At 37.6% G+C, this 21,846-nt stretch overlaps 2 protein-coding genes across 2 annotated transcripts in view; both read right to left on the bottom strand.

Annotated features, from left to right (window-relative positions):
* Positions 1-17,130, bottom strand: part of LOC145774085 (ribonuclease Oy-like) — a 72,668-nt gene extending 55,538 nt beyond the window's left edge. Inside the window, exons 1-2 of the mRNA XM_082585233.1 lie at positions 17,000-17,130; positions 15,544-15,698 (exon numbers count right to left, since the gene is read on the bottom strand). The gene's annotated coding sequence lies outside the window, so the exon portion shown is untranslated. The remainder of the gene's footprint in view (positions 1-15,543; positions 15,699-16,999) is intronic.
* Positions 17,092-21,846, bottom strand: part of LOC145774084 (sushi, von Willebrand factor type A, EGF and pentraxin domain-containing protein 1-like) — a 78,280-nt gene continuing 73,525 nt past the window's right edge. The window contains exon 14 of the mRNA XM_082585232.1: positions 17,092-17,225. Coding sequence (XP_082441358.1) covers positions 17,213-17,225 — 13 coding nt within the window. The 3' untranslated portion in view covers positions 17,092-17,212. The remainder of the gene's footprint in view (positions 17,226-21,846) is intronic.

The raw sequence follows: 21,846 nt of genomic DNA on the forward strand, positions 1-21,846 counted from the left end.
AATCCGGTATTGCGGGACCATCTAATGACACTAAATTGTTTCAACTGCATACCGCCTTTCATAAAACTTGACCATTTATAGCGTTATGATGTCACCATTGAGGGTGTGAAGTCACTAACCCATAGCGGAAACATTTCTCAACTATGAAGATACGTGTTTTCCCTTCGGATGTCAACTAACCTATAGTTCTCCTGTTCAACAATGATTCAATGTCCGACAACAACATCGAATCGACATAAAAACGACAATATTGCCAACCAATGTAAATTAGCACTTCGGATTACCACTTTGTTAAAAAATAAACGTCGGGACTTGCAAACAAGACTTATAGCTGGTGATTGCAGCTGGATATTTTCCATACAATGGCAAATGTTTCCGCACAATACAACAGCAGTGATAATGATGCGCTGACCTAATTCTGCATCACTCTTTGATACTAGATATTTTCGACAGTTGATCCACGATCATTCTATTGTGAAATTAAATAATTGGCTAGAAGAAACCGGCGGCCAAACTTGGCCGACTGAGGAGGTAGCACCGGCGGTCATTCAAGCACTACTTAGCGGCCATGGCCGCGATGGCCGCCGGCTGCTTTAAGGCTTGCATGTTGTATAACCCTGTTACGAACAATAGTATGTCATCTTCTGGATTTGTAAGTGAATGAAAGAGAATAGCAACATGCTCCACACTTTTGTCTACATGATGCAGACCTTTGAGCATTTTCCCATCCTATCGTAATGTAAACGGAGCATCAGGAGTTTTAATTGATTGGTCAATTATGCTGTATTTTTGAGCGAGCAGCAGATCTTCCAGCATCTCTTTTGACGTTTACAGGTCATGACTGAAAGAATAACCTGAGCACTTGATGTTTCATGTGTTGTCACCAGGGTTGCATTCCTGGGGGAGCTCGGGGGGGTTCAGCCCCCCGAAATACGAAAAGGCTTGATGTAGAGGGGGATTTTGAGATTTTAGTGTAACTGTCACAGTGGCAGCTTATTGGTTCTTATATAGCAAATCTGCAACCACAAGCGCTCATTTCAAGAATTGCATTTCCTTACTTTCCTATTGCAGTCAATGTTTTTGCAAGTGTGCTTAGGATTGGCTCATACAAATAAGTTTACAATTGAGTTAAAAGATTGGAATTAGCTCATGCAAATCGAGTTTCAAGTGTAGGCCTACGCAGCAAAAAAAAAGCAAAGGAGATTGCAGTGTAGCAACCAAGCCAAATTTCAAACTTATAATTTTATATCGGATTCAACCACGTTTTCACGTTTTGTTGCTTCTACCTTTTTCTGTACTTCAAGCTATGTTTTAGCATGGGTTGTTTTTCGACATGATGTTCAGAAGTAAAAACATACCGGTACTAAACAGTGTTTCCTTTTAAAAAAGGTAAACATTGTTGGCTAACCTACACCGATTACTTATACATACTTTGTCTATATAACAACACAGCTAAGTGCAGGCGCGGATTTATGGGGGGGGCCCAGGGGGCCCGGCCCCCCCCAAAATTTTGTGAAAAATTGTATGTTTCCGCATCAAATGGTTTGATATGCTTCTAAACAGCTGATATTAGTCCCTCGGCATCACAATTGATGAAAATGGTTGTTTTAATGTCTATTTTCTAGCATATCGTATATGTCGTACAGTCGTAGTATCATTGTTTATATCTGTTTAGCTTTTTCTTTCTTTTTAATTGATTTTCAAATTTTCTGGCCCCCCCGAAAAAAACTCTTAGATTTGCGCCTGGCTAAGTGATAGAGCCCCCCCCCCAAAAAAATTTGAGGAATGCACCCCTGGTTGTCACCTTATCAGCAAACACAATTTCAGTTAAAGCTCTATAACTGATTTGGTGCTTGTCAGCTGCTTTACATACTTCCAGATAGAGATGTACCGACACCAATATTTTGGCCAATACCGATATCACTTTTTTAGGACGATACCGATAGTTTGGCCGGCCGAGGTTAGTGTTACAAAAAGAAGCAATTTTGGTATTTGCAAGGAATTACATCAAATGCTAAGTTTTACCTTATTTGCATAAAACTATTAAAAAAAGCTTTAAATTGGTAGGGTATAATTATTTAATAGTTTTTTGCAAAAAAGGTAAAATTTAAAGCACAAGATCAAAAGTAAAACCACAAGATCTTGTGCTAAAACACAAGGGGTGGCACCACCGCGACTGCTGACACTTTTACAGTATCAGGTTTGGTGGCCGTGCTTAACTATACTTATCGATGCAAATACCGCAATATTAGATCTTTTTATGCACGTCTTAAACCATTAAGGTTTTGCCACCTTTTCCTTTTGTTGGTTTTGTTACTGTATTTCTTTTTTACCATTTCATTTCTTTTTGCGTTCTGACAAAAAAAAAAAAAATTGAATTGAATTGAATAGTAGGCCTAACAAATCAGTCGGTCTAAAACCAAAAAATCCCCTAAATTCAAAATTAGTTGTGTTCAAGTTTGGCGTTTACCAAAAATAAATTCCAATGTTTTATTTGTCAGTACGGTAACAGGAACATAGGTACATGTTTGAAATATGCAATTAATATACACAATGCAAAAGTTACACAAGTCCCCATACCGACAGGGAGACAACGAGACGACCATACGGTCTACTATTCAATTGCCACCCTACAACACGCCAATACCTACCAGGGCTGCAGATGAAAGAATGTTTATCAGACATGTTTATTTATATCAGACCTGATGTCATCTGATTGTTTTTATCGCTCTGAATACTTTCAATTCTTCCAACGCTCATTGTATATAAATTTGTAACAGTAGATAGCCCATTTAGTGAGCTTTTAAACCGACGGCATCCATCCATCTCTCTGTGATCTTTGTGCATTTTCAGTTTGTGTATTATTTCGTTGTTTTTGTTTTGGATATGGACAACTTTGTTTGACGCAAATAAATAATAATAATAATAATAATGGGCAAAGACATATTGGAACAAAACACAGCAAAATGTCAGATGAACACTTTCAGATGCTTGTGTTTCTTTGTGGAAATTCAAAATAAAACTTGTTTGTTTCGAGTGGTTTATACCGTGTGAATGTTTGGCACCTAGCAAGCAAAATTAGTTTACGCTGACGTTGACGCCGCCAACTTTTTTTACAAGTTGCGTTAACGCATACCGCGTATGTTTTTTCGAACGTTTGCGTTTACGCTGACGGCGTCAATTTTTTTTTGTATGCGCGTACATCACTGCATAACTCCCATTGAACCACGAATCATCCACCAATCAGAAGCTACGCTGTTACTTTGCTGTCAAAGGGGATTTCTGTATTAGTTTTACTGTATCAACTTACCTTCCAGGTGTATCAATTTACCTTCCGTGGAAGGTAAATTGATACATTTGAGTGACGTTTTTAAAATTTCTATTAAAAAAAAGTAACAAAAATAGAAAAGTGAAACTGTTTTTAAAAAGTGTGTAAGGGATCAGACTTTCATTTCAGCTTAAAATCAATAGTTTGTGTCGCGTAATTTTCAGTTAACAGGCAAAAATGTTAAAAGTGTAGCAAATTACCTTCCCTTCCCCTATAGGCCTATAGTGTCAAACCATGGCTTACTTAATACAGGCCTTGCCGTCGCGCAGGCTGGAGTCCAAGCTGGAGGCGAAGCTTGCTTTTACACTGTTTGCAGTAAAGAGTTCACTCAGATTCGACAAGATAATAAAGAGAAAGAAAAAAGTTGCTCCTCCGCGATCTCGTAGTATTTCTCCCATGTATCGTCACAACGACTGATTCAGAAAATATTTTTCGAAAATAACCAATTAGTTAAAAGGGGGCGTTTTTCTTATTTTGGTTATGAAATAGCAATGTAGTGTTGATTTTTTTTTTAATTTGAACAAGTTTTCTATTTATTACTGTATGTATAACTTTTAGAAGCATAATTTGTACAAACGTATATTAAAGTAGTCATTTGTTCGAGTTACTAACAACCAGGGACGTGCAGTCAGGGGAGGCAGGTGAGGCAATGCCTCACCTGCCAACATTTGGCAAAGCAAAAGTTATATCAAAGAAATGGTTATCACAGAATAAATATTTTTTGTTAAAAAGTAGTAAATATTGCACGTTTTTAGGTGCTTTAGTTTGTGTGAATTGCTGTAGTCGTGCCCCCTTTCCCCCAAATTTTACGTTTCTACACCCAAACTGTGCTTTAATTTGTTTCTGTTTCTGTGGCGATATTCCTATCGAGCGTTCATGTGGTCAAAATCGTTGAAATACGCAAGGAGAGGCAACGCCAGCTTTGCCTCACTTCAGATCAGAAAACTTCCATACACTGCACTATGCGTGCCTTTTTCTTTTGCAAAGTCGCCAGAAATCATCATGAACGATTTAGCTACGATTTGAGGCACGCCTCAAATGTGACGTCACAGCTATGAAACCTTTTTCGTCAAGCTGGAGTGCCCGCGAGCCTACGTGGTATGTGACTTCTTGCAGCGTAAAGGATTGTTTCTTATAAAATGTAAATAAAATGGAGGAAGATTTAGTATCAAATCTGAGAGATTTTTAAAAACTAAACTTTCAATCCAAAGTTGAAGTAATAAATAAAGGAAGACCTGTTCCAAATTTATAAGGTTTGCATCAGACGACTGAACAAAAAAAAAATAACTTGCAACTTTCAAAGAGATTGGTACTCAAAAAGAAGTGGCTGTGTGGCTATGCTTTAAAAATTGCCTTTTCTGCTTTCCCGTCTCTTATTTTCAATATCTAGTGATAATGTTTGGAGTAAAGAAGGGTCTCTACAACAAAGTCACAGGTTTTTTAGTCCAAAAGGATAAGCGCATGGATTTTATTTTTAATAAATGTGAAAGCATGCTGCTAATTTTTTTGATTATTAAGTTATGACACCGTTTTTGTTGTTAAAAAATTTTATTGTAAAAGTGACTTGAAAAAAGTAGTGCCTCACCATCTAGGAACCTCACCGCACGTCACTGCTAACAACCATGCCACATGTTGAATCGGTCCTTGTGAAGATAATAATCGGGAAAACAAAGAAATGTATGCTGCAAGCAAGAAGATGTGAATTTTTGACAGCAGCAAAGTATAGTCTACTAATACAAGTTATTAATGTTGGTAATGTTATAAGCTAATGTTGTAGCTGGTGAATCAGGGGTGGTGAATAATCACTAACTGATTGTACGTTAGATTTTTTACAATCATTAAGTTACTAGATAGGTGGAGTTTCTTCATTATAGCTCAACCTTGAACAGTCAAAACATCAGAGAGGACTTCCCTACTATAGGTACAGCCAGGTTCTCAGCAATCAAAATTTGATAAAAGTTTTAATAAACAAATTACAGAGTAGAAGTTACTCTTAATGCATGTTTTTTGACAGAGAATTTTACCAAGAGAGTATCTTTGCACAGGCTAGGTCAAAGCAAGAGATTAAAACTTTGTTTTTTTTTATATGTTACTGATCAGGAATAGGTTAATACTTAGCCTATAAGGAACCTAAACGGTAAGCCTATGCTTGAATAAAATCATATAATTAACTACTCGCATGTTATATTTAGGTAACTTAATAACAATTAATTCATAATGGGGCATAAATGTTGTGTGATGAATTGCAATTATTAGCCTACTTGCTTCTTGTCAAAGATATGACAAATGTGTAGTCTGGCAAACTTTTGCAGTTGGTTACTTGGTATGAATGTCTATTGTCGTTGCAAAAATTTATCAGTTTTTTTATGCAATTAACAGAATGACTTGTGAAGCATGACTAAATTTCTTAAATCAATTTAGCAATAATTATTAAAAAGGCTGTGGCTATACTTACACTATATAGTGTAATAATAGCCTCAATAGTATTGCCAGATAAGGAATTCTGCCCTAATTTGAGAAAAGATTAGCTGTTAAAAACTAAAAATTATTGTAGTTCGGGAATTTTTTATAGTCCTGGGCAAAGATCAAAACCCTAATCTTATTCCTAACTCTAAACCTTAATTTAACCCTTCCTAACTCTGGCTACACCTGATTGTAACAATGGCATAAAGTGTGGAAAAATAGCCACTTTCTGTTAAGAAATACAGAAAACTTGCTAAATCATCAACAACAAAATGGCAAGGCTATTTGATGGTCGTTAATGAGACTTCGACTACTAGTACTACAGTAGGCTACTACTACTACTGTCATGACTACTGTATATGATAGTGATCAATGCTTTCAGAGTGCTCAATGTGTTGTGTGTTACCATCATGACTTTTAGGAATTTAATAGGCATAATAACTTATTGTAAAACATACTGTACAGTGTACAAGTGTACAATACACAACAATATTGCTACAATTTATGAAACTGGAGAAGTGCTTTATTGGAAAATCAAAGGAGTCTGATGAATGTCATAAAATGTGGTATACCAAACGACAAGAATTGTTACCCATTGCACAGATGAAATGAACTAGAACTTGCAGAATGGAGAGCGGGAGTCAAAGTGAGAGATTGCGCGATTTGAAAAGAGACAAACGAGATGCTGCAATCTTTTAGAACTCCATTATGGAGTTAAGCTTTCCAAAGCACGCCAATCAATAACACTAAACACCCATGGCAAGAAGTTTGATAAAAACCCACAATGCAATTACACCCGGATTGAAATTATGCATCAGTGTGGCATCACTAACCACTCGGCAGCAGTGGCCGAGTGGTTAGCGCGTTGGGCTCGCAGTCGAGAACCTGCATGTTCGACTCCAGCCACCCGCACTTGCTGTTGTTTCTCTGGGCAAGAAACTTTACGATAATTGCCTCTACCCAGTGATCGATTTCGAGTAATGGGTAGTACCAAATTTCAGTCATAAGTAGAGTAGACAACCGGAAACAGACATTGCCGTCGGCTGCAGCGTGGGTCAGGTGTACGTCGGAAGGCGTACACCGATGCATGGCGCTCAAGTCCGTTTTCCCGCAATGCAGGATAAAGATAATAAAAAAATAAAAAAAAAAACTTGCTAAGGACAAGCAAAAAAGAGCTTGATATTCTAGCCAAGGGCAACCCGTCTGACACGGATGAGTGTGATGATGCATGCAAACCTTCAAGTACATCTGAAACTGACAGATCAGAATTTGCAATTACAGATAACAAAGGTGCACTTGATGCACATAATGAAAGTCATTTAAACCAAAATCTGTCACCAATCAAGTTGAACATTTACTATGACATCATGATGCATATTGCATAATGCTGTGATCATGTATTTTTTGTTAAAAAATCAATAATCAAACAGCAGTGCCCTACTTATGGCATATGCATTTTGCTCTACTACAGTAGAGCATCATTAGTGCCTTAATAGTATGACACTTCAAGTCTATTGATTGAAAACATTATGAATATAGCAATGAAACAATCATGACAATTGCAGAAGCTTGCAACAAAACGTATTTATCATACTTTTGTACATGAAACAGGTAGCTTTTCTTGAGTTTAGCATGCATTGGTTGAGAGAAAAATATTTTTGCAGTGTTAAACTGTTTTATTTGCATCAACAGCGCACGGGTACAAATAATTGACACGGCGAGAGAACACAAACAAACATAGCCAGGTCGAAGACTTTCAAAAACCGGCCTGCCACACCCCGCGGCGGCGGAGAGCGGCGTGATTTAGGAGTGACGATGCACCCGGAGGGGTAAGTCCACCAGCTTAGGTCGCGGGGGCCAGGCTGGGGAGTCGAGGTACCTGTGGAAGGAGAGTGTGGATCGAAACGTTACATGACCCGTCCGCAAATTTAGAATGGCGGAGCGGGCCAGGGAGACAGGCTCTTTCTGCATTGCCCAGAAAGATGGCCTGCGACGGGCCGGGCGACCCGTCGCGTGTGGACGCTGGAACCGGCAGTAATTGACCGCCGGGCGGCGCCCACGTCTCCCTCACGCGACCTCGGCGCAGGTACTTGACTCTTATACCCGGTCTGCCAGTAGGCAGAGCGGATAAAATTGGGGTCTACCACGAGAAAGAGAGTCAACTATTTAAGGATAATTTGGCTCTCGTGGCAAACAAAATTCAAATAAAAATGTGGAGCAGAGGCTCGATTAATCAATAGAAACAAAAAATATAGGTGGGAATGTAATACATAGGCCTACTCACTGGAGAAGAGTATAAGCTTTGATTCGGCGAGCACGGATGTGCACTGGCCAGACGTTGAGGCAGGTTCGCCCAGCTGGGTCGGGGAGGCTAGCGATTGAAACCAGAGGCACTGATAGGCTACATTACCAGGAAAAAGTAGAAAATTGGGGTGGAAATTTTGAGGCTGCATCGAGTTGATCAGGGGATCGTGTTGATCAATGCGTTGAAAGCAGAGCGAGGTTGATCCGAGCGGGCAAGAACAGCGTTACAAGGCGAAGGCAGCGTAAGATAATTCGAAACAATTGATTGATTAATACATAGAGATATAGTGATGATTGAAGTTACTTAATTGCTGTTAAAGCAGTCTCGATTCACAATGTACAATTGTACATTAGACATTTTATTCTTTTCCTTTGTTCATTTTTGAATGCTTGGGTTTGATGAGACTGGAGCGTTATAAAAAAGATGACATTGGTTTATAGACATATGTTGATGATATAAGGTGATGAATTTTAAGACAATTGATATAAGGTTATGACGTCTAAACGGTTTGCTGTCTTGCGCGCTCGGATACTTACTGCAACGTTTCTGTTATTGGGGAATAAGTTTCTGATCGCTGAAGTCGTCTTTTCTATGACGTAGCCCCTCCACAAGTGAGCCCGACGTTCCAAGCTTTCCAGACGCGGAAGGATCCTTTGATTGAGAGGGAAGCCCCTTTTCTAGCCACCTCTGCTACCCCACGAGAAGGAACGCCCAAGGCCGTCAGAGCTCGAGAGCTCGTCGGGGCATAGCTCCCGAGGGAGCCTACGACGAACGGAACTGACAGGACGTCCCTGCAAGGGCGCTTCCTGTCTTCCTTTATGTTGACACATAACTCGCCATATTTTTATTATTTCTGTATGTATCATAAAAATAAGAATTCTAAGCTATTTTTGATATGAAAACAGCGCCTTTAGTGGCAAAAAAGTAATCGTCGATATCTTAAAAACCTCTTGATGGATTTTGACAGTGCAAATGCCAATCTTCATCTTTTCCTAATAGCTCTAACATATTAAAAAATAAAGAAATTCTGAGAGGATGGGTTACAAAATTTCAAAATTTTGACTGTATTATAATAGAACGACCTGACCCATACATATTGTCTTTCATTGTGCTTTTGTGTTGTGCTTGTATTTGCGTTACTGGCGTTAAATCAGTAATAGCAGACTTTGCTTGACAAGAAATATTGTTTTCTTGTGTGCATTTGTACCGTTTCATTTAACACCTTTTATTCCACTATGTGCTTTATTTAAATGTGTCATTTATTGTAAATCAAACATAGAATGCATATAACTTATCAATTAAATTAAAAAAAAATTGATTGTTATGGTATCAATCGATCAGGATTTAACAAAATGGGCAAACAAGCCTTGAAAAGTGTGTTTAGCAAGTTATAGACATGAGTTTTTGTTAGCCTCCAGCTTGGACTCCAGCTCGCACGATGGCAAGGCCTATATTAGGTAAGCCATGTGTCAAACCCTATTCCGCCACCAGCTAAAATTCACTTATTTTTGTTGGAATGACTATCAGGGCTCAGCAGGCTAGGTGTAATTTCACCCTGCTAGAAAAATAAGCTTTATGGTTTGAAAACATTCCAAAGTTATTATTCTCTGTGCTTTTGACTCTGTATAATGTAGATCCTAGGAGTCACTATAACATACTGTAGGTCATATAATAAACCAGTTTTACTAAGAAAATATTTGTAAGCAATTAATCTTTATTAGCACTAATTAGCCTACCTATCACAAATAAATGCAAACTTTTGTGAAAAACCTTAATAACAAGAATAGTCGCCTTATTACGCTTATAGTGAACTCTCAAAAATTTGCTTTTTGACCCAAAAATGGACATTGGACAATTCTATTTTTCCCTTGAACCAGAAGTTTTATTACACGAAACTTCATACAACTCAGTTGGACCATAATATAAAACCACAAAAACTGAACAGATGTAGGCTAGGCTACCGGTGGGTATTTAAAAGTAAGGTTTAGTTGAGTTTGTTTTTATTTTATGGTCTATCATAAAAAATATGTATTTTAGGCTATAATAAATTGTATTTTTTTGGCTTTTAGCATAAAAGATGATGATTATGTCATGTGCATAGCCGTAGGAGAATAAAAATTTTTTGAAGGCAAACAACCTTTGCCTAAATCAGGGCCAAGTTTTTCAAACTTTGCCCAAATTTTGTTTTTGCAAAAATGTTTTCAGAAGCGTAACATTAGGCCTACTCCTAATTGCTGAGGTGGTGTAGTCTAATAACTTCACAGAGACATTTTTGCCCAAACGAATAACAAAAATAACTATAGGCTACGTTAGTACCCTAGGTCCTAGGAATAGGATATTGAAAAAAAAAGCAAAAAAAACTCATCAAATTACCAGTAGGCCTACCCTGCAGGCTTTTATATCTTACTCGAGAACAAATGCAGCCTACGTGTTAGTACAGTAATAAGCTTACCTCTGTTTGTCAACTCTGCTCTTTTGCACTTATTTTTTGCAGTTGTCGAACCGAAACTTATCATTCTGCCTATCTATCAAAAGGAAAAAGAAAAGGTAAAACGGCCATCCTTACAAACACTTCTGAAAAAGAAAAGATAAACTTATTGGCCAAAAAGAAAAAAACAAGAGCAAGAGAAAAAGCTGGAAAGAAAGTTAAACAAAAAGCAAAAGCAAAATGCAAGAGAATCAATATCCAAAAAAGCGAAAAAAATTAATCAATCGAAATGTAACACATGATAGCAGCAGCAATGAAGAACTTGCAAAGGAAATGAAGTCAAACTTTCATCCATCGAGTGAAGGCATCAGTGAAGGCGAAGATGCTTGTCACCCAATTGATGGTTCCAAAATTCCAGTGACGATCGGTGAGGGAAAGCAAGGAAAGCAGTGCTTACCTGAGCGAAAACTATGCAAAATATAATGACTGAATTCTAGGTTTAACTTTTTATTATTTTTATCACGTCCATTTTAACTTGAAAATTACTGTGTTCGTGACTAGAATTATTCGTAACGCTTGCGATTAGTCTAAGTCCTCATCAAACCACATGTCTTGCCTATAAATGCCAATTAACGCAAACGCTCCTGTCAGAAACAACCACTGAGGCTCCAGGAAAGCAACTTGCAGAGTTGCTTTCCCCAGGTTCAAAAACGTCAAAAAACGCCTTCATTTTATTCAATCTTCACCAGTGACGTGCGTTGAGGTTCCTAGATGATGAGGCACTACTTTTTTCAAGTCACTTTTACAAATAAAATTTTTTAACAACAAAAACGGTGTCATAACTTAATAATCAAAAAAATTAGCAGCATGCTTTCACATTTATTAAAAATAAAATCCATGCGCTTATCCTTTTGGACTAAAAAACCTGTGACTTTGTTGTAGAGACCCTTCTTTACTCCAAACATTATCACTAGATATTGAAAATAAGAGACGGGAAAGCAGAAAAGGCAATTTTTAAAGCATAGCCACACAGCCACTTCTTTTTTGAGTACCAATCTCTTTGAAAGTTGCAAGTTATTTTTTTTTTGTTCAGGTGTCTGATGCAAACCTTATAAATTTGGAACAGGTCTTCCTTTATTTATTACTTCAACTTTGGATTGAAAGTTTAGTTTTTAAAAATCTCTCAGATTTGATACTAAATCTTCCTCCATTTTATTTACATTTTATAAGAAACAATCCTTTACGCTGCAAGAAGTCACATACCACGTAGGCTCGCGGGCACTCCAGCTTGACGAAAAAGGTTTCATAGCTGTGACGTCACATTTGAGGCGTGCCTCAAATCGTAGCTAAATCGTTCATGATGATTTCTGGCGACTTTGCAAAAGAAAAAGGCACGCATAGTGCAGTGTATGGAAGTTTTCTGATCTGAAGTGAGGCAAAGCTGGCGTTGCCTCTCCTTGCGTATTTCAACGATTTTGACCACATGAACGCTCGATAGGAATATCGCCACAGAAACAGAAACAAATTAAAGCACAGTTTGGGTGTAGAAACGTAAAATTTGGGGAAAGGGGGCACGACTACAGCAATTCACACAAACTAAAGCACCTAAAAACGTGCAATATTTACTACTTTTTAACAAAAAATATTTATTCTGTGATAACCATTTCTTTGATATAACTTTTGCTTTGCCAGATGTTGGCAGGTGAGGCACTGCCTCACCTGCCTCCCCTGACTGCACGTCCCTGATCTTCACTCGTTTTGCAAAACGTCACCAGCTGCTTAGCCAATCAGATGTGTTATGGTTAGAGTTGCTTTCCCAGTGACGTCAATGCGTAGCCCACAATCGCTAGACTATCTCGTCATAAGCACAGAATGGTCTCTCGTCACGGTACACAGCACAGCATCATAAAAAGGTTGTTGCTGTTTTTTTATGTCTCCTTGTCATGTACTTTAGCTTACTAGCTTTTATAGTCATGCCTTTGCCCTTTTTACAGCGTTGATATAACGTTACTTTGCCAATGAACGTTCAGGTGCGGATGCAATATTTAGTTCATTAAGCTTCTATACGCAGGAGGCAAACTTATCCAGCTTTTTGTACAAATTGCTTGCGGTTGTAATGTTTAGGCCTAAGTGTTAGTTTTTGTAGTGTTGGCCTAACTGAATATCTGAGAATGAACATTCATGACGAATTAAATATTTAGACAACTATTATTACATGTCTAACACTAGATTTTGGTCCTGCAACGTTAAAATTAAGATTGTTCATGACTTCTAAACATTAAATGGATGTATGATCACGACATAGGTGAAGCACAATTTGACAGATTTTTATTTTTAATTTGTTTTGAAAATGCTCTCAGAACGCACCAAATTGGCAGTGTTTTTCAAAAATTTCTGGAGGAGCCCCCCCAGACCCCCCGCTGGAAGTGTTGCCTTCGGCAGCACACCTTCGGGCTTCGCCCGACGGTTAGGTTACGCCCTTCGTGCCTACTACCTTGCTGCAGCATATTTCCAAGTTGCTTTCCCAACGGTTTAAGCCACCGAACGTCACTGCAAAAATCTTGATTGGAGATGTTGTATTTGTGATAACTTTATGAAAATAGTCAATCTAGAGAACAGTGGGTAAAACTGCCGATGCTTAGGTTGTGCTAATTGCGAAAGTAATGGCATGGCATCTATAAGTTTTAGGCCTACCTGTAACACTTGGGCGCACTCTTTGTGCAGACAATCCATGCAAATATGTGTGTTCAGATTGTGACCGAAGCACCCAAAACTGACAGTGTTTCATTTCATTTTTTAAATGTTAGGCTACTTCGTTTTAGTTGTTATTGGAAATGAATGTTTACTCGTCAATAATTTTCGATCCATTTCTGCATTGTTTGTTTAAAAATGCTTTGTTGTAATTATGGGAACCTGTACACAATTATCTGAAAGACGCTTGCCCGAAAGGACACTTGCCCAAAAGGACACTTGTCGAAAATGATACTTGCCCGAAAGAACACTTGCCCGCAATTGCACTTCCCTGAAGAAACATTGCATAGGCTATAAAATACACTTAATTTTCGGGCAAGTGCTTGTTGGGAAAGTGTCCTTTCGGGAAAGTATTTCGGGACAGTGTCCATTTATGATATTAATTCATCATTTGCAGTTCACACTGATTTAGTATGGTTATTTCTTTATTGTTCTGCACACCGGCCCAACGTGCCCCATGCACGACCCAATGCACCCCAGGGGTGAGACACATTGGGCCGAAAAGTTACCGCTTTTAAACCTTAATACATTTTTGCCTGAAAGACTTAGAATAAATTCAAAATGAATTACTTGAAGAATCAAGATCATAATGATGCATAGCGTTCTACAATCGAATTAGAGTTGAGTGATCTACGTTCAAAAATGTGAAAAATGGCCCAACTTCCCCCAGTCTCCCCTATCATTCCCAATGGCGCTAATTTTCCAAATCTTTATGTCTGTGAATAAGACATACAAATTCCATCTGGCGCTTTCTAACTATTGTTATTAATCTCTTTCTGTTTTTTGCCAATTCCAGAAGTTTGTCATTACAGTAGAACTCGGTTAATCCGGATAAAACTGGAAGTAGCCTACAAATAATTTGTAATCTTTTTCTTGAGAAACAGCTTTGGATTATCCGGATTATTTAATCCGGATCTTCGCCTATTCCGGACAAAAGTTGCACTTTATCCGGATTTGCCTGACAGTTTTGCCATTTTATGCTAAAACGTAACGTGGCTTATTGCGAGAAATTTTTGATCCATTGGATGGTAATGGAAGACTGTGTCTTCCAAATAGAGGGCCTACTTATGGACCAATCAGTGAAACAGCGACAGTCAAAAATTACGGATTTCTTCCGTTCCCTCCTAACGCGAAATTCGTGCGCAAATGCCCAAACTCGTACTGTAACTTGAAAAGATGTTAAGGAATTTTCGGTTGTAATGTCGGTGACGTTTTTCTAATCGAAGACTTTGTTTGACCGTGATTTTTTGTAAGTTTTCCATAAAAACTTGTCTTCGGTAACTGTTTTCAAAAGTTTTGAGTGACTACAGATTATTCCGACACGCATGTCTGAAGATGTAACTTTTGCCAGTGTGCTTGCGTTAGACGCAGAGTCTACAAATACATTTATTTTACATGCATAGGCCTCACTGCATTTCAAAAGAACTCCATCACTGTGTCGCTAATGTGGTGATCGCGCGTCTCGGAATTGGCAGATGACCACACTAATGCGTTCACTTTCGGTGATTTTTACTGATACCCTTCTATCTAGGTAACGTCAGGCTTGATAGAACCGTCATCGGTTAATCCGGATGGAATCGCCGGTCAAATCGAATCTGGATTAACCGAGTTCTACTGCACTTTTCTTTCTCTCCAACATTCTTCTGAGAAACGGTACCCGGTCATTTGGTCAACAGAACGATTCATTTTAGTGTTACTGTAACTAACCCTAACCTAACCCAAATGTCCTGTCGACCAAACGACCGGCTACGTGAGAAACCACATCTCAGCAACCCCTAATCTTCTTCGTTTCATTACCTAGCCTATCGTCCACCATTCTCATCCGCAGGTTAAGCTTGATTCTACATTATGATTTTAAAACTTTAGTTTTTTATAGTTAGGCTATGCTGCGATTTTTGAAGACAGTGCTCATTTTACTAAAAGTGTAAAAGGTTAAAACGACCCTTTTTTAATTTCAGTGTCACTTTTGCCATCAGATATTATAATAAGCCCAAGATATTTAAATTTGTTTTACTGTAACACCGTTGAGTGTCAAGTTGCATAAATTTTATTTTTTAATACAGTCATGATTCATGAATTATATTTTTCTTAAATTTAACTCTAAACCAATTGCTTTACTTTTATTGACAAGAGAATTTAGTAAGTTCTGTAGATTGGTTGCAGATTCTGATATCAGGACAGTATCATAAGCGTATTTCAAGTTTGTTATGTTTTGTCCCCCAACCTTTACTTTATTCATATCTTCGATGTTTCTCAAAATAATCTTACTGTAAACGTTGAAGAGGTCCGGAGATTGCACACATCTTTGTCTGACGCCCGTCATATCGGTTTGAATTCGCTATTTATACGTATTGCAGCCATTTGTTCCCAGTAGAGGTTTCGTATAATTCTGAGGTCTTTTCCGTCGATATCAAAAGAATAGCCTACGTACAATATTTCGAATAATTTAAAATATATTAAAGCTATTGAGCTCTTAATTGTTAGCAAATCATTTTACTTGTTTGCATCTTTCGGTGCAAGGAGTGACTACATCTACAGTTCTACACGCCTCTAAGCTGTTTAGGATTTGTGTTGTCTGGGAAAAAAACTGAAATGAAAATGGACAAACATGGTTGTGGCTGATGAAAGCAATTATCATCTTTAGAGTGGAATTTCCAGCTAAATCCATTTGAAATCATGAAAAGATTTGCCGTAGCCTGACTTTGTTAACGTTGTTCATAGTCGTGTGACAAAATGATTCGTGCGAATTCTGTTTTCGCGCAGGACTGTTTACAATGTGGTCGGACTGACAAAGCCTTGATAGGTTATTCCTGGTAGTTTTGTATACTTGTGGAGGCTTTTGACGGAAGGCCGGTTACCGAGATTGACAGAGTGAAATTTCCGATTGTAAAAGTCTTGATGCCGGAGAATTATTTAATCCATTAGGTGCCGCTGAGTGGAGAACAGTCCTTAATGCGTAGGTCAAGCGCACACCCGAGAATCGAACCAGCGCCGCTTGATCTTAAAGCTTCTTCGTTCACGAAGTCACGCGCTAACCAACTGAGCTATCGGGGCGGACTGGCATACGAAACAGCCTCATCTCAGATACAACTTATGAGTCCCCATGTGTGAAGCTGAAAAGTACGGATTACAACCCAAATAGAAGATGCAGTAGCAAGGTTCGCAGCAATATTAACATGTCTTTAAATATATGGCTTAATTTTGTATTTTTAAGGATTAAGGTCTGTTTTATGACCAATGCAATAAAAGAAGTTTGTCATTCCTGTCCTACACGTTGACATTTTATATTTTGTAAACTGATTATTTGCAATTTGAGAGGACTTTGATTTGGGCACCATCCTACATATGGTTTACTGCTGACAGTTGGTTTGTTTAAATTTCTGCAGCCGGTAATTCTTACCTGCCCAAAGTAACTTAACCTACAAAGCAAATGGTGTAAACAACTTAGGATCTTTCAGCAAACAGCTAGTGGTGAATTTTTACAAAAGCGCAAAGTAACCCAATTAGTGAACTTAATAAAGTTAAAGCAGCAAATATCATTTTTGAGAACTAATGTCTGAGTCAATTGGCATACTGTAACATCAACAATCGAAAAAAGCAGCTTTCAAGTCATAATTAAACGATACGATCAAATATTGGTAACAAGAACAAAAAAAGTATTGATTCTATGATGTCGGTTGTAATACGATTAAGCATGCTGAGGTCATAATTTCTTGACACTTACACTATTTCGCTCAATGATAACCATCTGCACCAGCAAAACGCATGTTTGACACTGAACCAGGAGTTTGTTTCACGATTCAAAGTTTGCAAATTCACTCGATTCATCGAATTCATGAACTACATTGATTGACTTTTTATCGCTGAAATGGTTGCTTCAGATGTTTATCTGCGGAAGCATGACTCGAAGTTGAATTGTTTGCCTGAACTTTCTGCTTCAGCGACGAGTTCTGGAAAAATTAAAGTGTTCGGGAATGTTATTTTCTTTTTGCACATTATTTTGAGGGCCTATCAGCCTCTGCGGCATACAACTGTGGTGCAGAGGAACAGATAGCAGACCATATACTTTACCACTGCTCGATTTTTACTCTACCAAAAGCGTTGGTCTGTCAACGCTGGAGGACTCTACCATCAAATGGCTGCTCGAGGTGTGCCCGGACATTTGACCCCGATGAAATATAGTGTCGAAAAAGTAACAACTTCTCATACGAAAGAAGAAAATTTTGAATGATTGATTTAACGCAATATCATTTTCAAGAATTTGAAAAACTTGCAAAGTTTAGATGTGAAATTTATCGAAACGAAAAACAAGAAACAACCTAACGTTAATTAATCCGTTAAGGACATCTTTATCCTCGTACTGAATGAGTTTCCGTAGAAGCTTGACAGTTGGTTTGTTTGGGGGTTTGTGCGAATGGTAGCACCTCTATTCCATTTCCTCAAATGAGAGTAGGCCTAATGGTAACATTGGTCCTTCATGTAAAGCCCAAGTCTCATTTATGGAAGTTGGTAAGTTGCTCCACGAAGTTGGTAATGCACACCAACGGCCACACCCTGGTAACGGCATAATGCCGGCTAAACTAAATGAGGCGCATGTTAGAACAGCTTTAACATGATAGGGAAGTCAATCCCTTTAAGTGCATAAAGTCTAGAATGGCTGAAAAGGCAGAAGAACCATAAATAGTGAATGGCTTGGAAGGCATGATAGCAAAACAATGTTACCCGTTTAGGCACACTTTTGACGTTTCGAGTACAGTGGCTGGTCACCTTGGAAAAGATTGGAGCCTTACCAAGTATAGCCTACATATATTCCGTCGTAAACAATGATAGCTATTGATATGAAAATGAGTCATGGAGACTGATCAGGGTACCCTGCTGAGAAGTCCCCTAAAAGCTACAGGGAAGGAGGAACCTCCTCTATGTGCACAGCTGCTCGTGATGATGGCTTATGCCCAAATCCCTCTGGAAGGCATAAGTCTGATGGTAGACTGCTGAATACTAGTAAAAGGGCACTCAAAATAGGAACATGGAATGTTAGAACCCTTTATAAAGCAGGACGATACGAAAATTTAAAGCAAGAGATGTCGGTCATAACTTTGATTTAATTGGGATAAGTGAAGCTAGATATTAATTGTAATATTTTGAAAATATCAAGCAAATTACAAGAATAAAAAACATGCCGGAAACACTAATAAAAACAAAGGACAGATGGGACAAAAGAAGAAGAAGAAGCTAGATGGATAGGTGATGGTAAACTGACAGAAGATAAATTTGTTTTTGTATATTCAGTAGGTGAACAGCATATGTACGGCGTTGGTATGATAATGAAAAAAGAAATAGCTAACTCAATCATTGGTTTTTGGCCAATTTCTAACAGAGTTATGATGATTAAATTGTCTGCAGCACCATTTGATGTAAACATATTACACATATATGCACCAACTCAAGAACATATCGATGAAGAGATTGAGATATTTCATGAGTCAATAAGTACTTAAATATACTAAAAGTGGCGAAGTTAATATAGTTATGGGTGATTTAAATGCAATAGTAGGTGATCATCATGAATTTCCCACAACTGGTCTTTACGGAATTGGGAATTTAAATGAACGTGGAAGAAGATTGCTGGAACTTTGTAAACTTAATGATTTAGTAATAGCGAACACACTTTTTCAACATCCTGCTTAGGCAGTGGTTCCCAACCTTTTGGTGTCACGGACCCCTTTAGACGAATTATTAATTCTGCGGACCCCTACCTAAATTTTGCCTCAACTACTGTACTGTGTCATATTGTATTGCCGCTATGACTCCTGCGGCAAATATCAGGTTAAACAGTTGCTCAAATAAGAAAATGAATGAATTGTTCAAGAAATGTCAGCAGTATTTGAATATTAAGGTGACCCAAAGTGCCATGCCGAAGCTTTTTCAACGTAAGCAAATTTAATGAGACGGCTGTTGTTGCCTTTCCTGAACTAAACGACTGAACTGTGGTTGAGTTTTAGACAATGCAACACGCATGTCATCTTCAACGTCCAGGCGATTTCGATGTTTAGTTTTTATTGTAACAAGAGCTGAGAATCCTCCCTGGCAAAGGTTAAGTGGTTATGAATGGTAACAACACAATAATCGCTTGCTTTGCCAAGAATTGGTAGGTTTGCAGTTGTGAGCATCAAAATTCTTCCACAGTTCTTGAATGAAATTCAATGCGTAATAACTCTTTTGATCTCAAATCAATTAGGTCATCTTTACTGAGATCGTCATCGCTGATGTTGTTCAAGTCAAAAAGAAAAGAATTTCGAATCCATGTTTCAACTTCGTTCGGCAGGTGTTCTAAATTAAAATAACGTCGAAATGAGATTTGCAGGGTTTCCAAGTGTGCGCAAATTTTTTTTCTTATAGAGATCAAAAGAGTACATTCTCTTTGAGTTTCATCCATCAAAAGAAGATCTTCCAACATTGGAAAGTTAGCGTAATTACCTGCTTCCAATCTGCGTTTTCAAACCAGCAACTTGGCTAAAAACGCCTTCAGTTTTTCAGGTGCCTCAATTATTGTCACACCTGGTCCTTGATTATGCCAAGCAATGTCATGATTAACATTTTTAATATGACCCAAAATATCGGCTAAGTAGGCCATGCCGTATAGAAAACTTTTACTCTTAAATAAGTTTGAGAGGGGACTTCCTTTCGCTTTCAAAAGAGTTGATACCTCATTTTTTAGCTGCTGCAGTCGTTTTAAAACTTCTTCTGTAGATAACAAACGCACCTCAAAATGATACAAAAGTACTTCGTAATCTGACCCTACTTCTTGACAGAGCGCTTTAAAAGTACGGTGTACTTGACACATTTGCATTTAAACAGAAAAATGAAAGTAAAAAGATCGCTTTTCTTTTTTTTTCTCCAAAATTCATCAAGGTAATCACGGACCCTCAAATGCTTTCTCACGGACCCCCAAGGGGTCCGCGAACCCCAGGTTGGGAACCACTGTGCTAGGGGGTTGTATACATGGCAAAGTCCAGGTTATCAATTTCGGAATCAAATTGATTATGTTATGATAAACCAGAGGTTCAGAAATGCAGTAAAGCAAGTTAAAACGTATCCAGGATGTGAGATAATGTCTGACCCTCAATTCAGTTGTTATGAAAGTCAAAATAAAGTTAAAAAGATCAAAAAGAACAAAAACATATGGACATAAACATTGAACATGCTTAAAAATGAACAATATCGAGAGAAATTCAGTATTACAGTAAACAATAAGTTTAAATTATTACAGCAAACAGAAGTTCCTCAAGTAATTACACAAGAAACTATAAATAGAAGTTGGCAGCTACTAACATTTTACCATCAAAAAGGAAAAATATTAAACAGCCTTGGATTACTGAGAAGATACTTGACTTAATGCAACAGAGAAAGAAAAACAAATTAATTAATCACAAGAAATATAAAGCTTTAAATAAGGAAATATCCAATTATGCAAAGATGCTAAACAAAGGTGGTGGGAAAATCAATGCAGTGAAATAGAACAACTAGAAGCATCTCATAAGTCACTTGAATTACACAATAAAGTTAAACAGCTAATATGTTTGAAGAAAGTTGAACAAGTAAACAGTTGCATCATGGATAGTGGAGGAAAAATGTTATATCAGGAAAAGGATATAAAGAGTAGATGGGAAGAGTATGTAACAGAATTATATGATGATGATAGAATATGTAGCCTATGCCTGAAATTACCAACAATGAAGGAAAAGAAATATTGATATCTGAAGTTGAGAAAGCCATTCAAGATCTGAAATGTAATAAAGCTGCAGGAAAGGATAACATTTATCCAGAAATGCTAAAAGCACTCAATGGCGTACGTTTAAAACGCAATATTTATATTTATAATGATGATAAGGGGTAAAAGTTGGCGGCTTGAACATAACAAATTTACGCTATGCTGATGATACTGCTGTTCTGTTGGCTGAATCACAAGAAGATCTTCAAGAAAAATTGGACAATGTTAACTCAATTGGTAATGAATTTAATATAAAAATTAACGCTAAAAAGACCAAATCAATGATAATCTCAAAATCACCAGATACTCCATTACTTCAAACTATAATTGACAATGAAATTATACAAAAAGTAAAATCTTTTTCTTATCTTGGACATTTAATAACTGAAGATGGGAGGTGTGACCATGAAATTCTAAGACGGATAGAAATTGCAAGAACTACATTTGGAAAAATGAAAAATATTTTAACCAATCAACGATTAAATTTATCAATTCGTCTCAAGATCTTCAAATGCTATATCTGGTCAACCTTATTATACAATTCTGAAACTTGGACAATGTCACAAAAAATGGAAAAACGGATCGATGCCTTCGAGCTCTGGACATACAGACAAATGTTAAAAATTTTATGGAAACATAAGATCACTAACGATGAAGTATTATCCAAATTTAATTCAAGCAAAATTCTCTTACAAATGGTCAAAAGAATAAAATTGAAGTATTTCGGACACACAATAAGGCAAAACTCGTTACAAAGATCATTAATAGAAGGGAAGATAAACGGTAAAAGAAGTAAAGGT

Source organism: Aplidium turbinatum, chromosome 7 (genome assembly GCF_918807975.1).
Source record: "Aplidium turbinatum chromosome 7, kaAplTurb1.1, whole genome shotgun sequence".
NCBI lineage: Eukaryota > Metazoa > Chordata > Ascidiacea > Aplousobranchia > Polyclinidae > Aplidium > Aplidium turbinatum.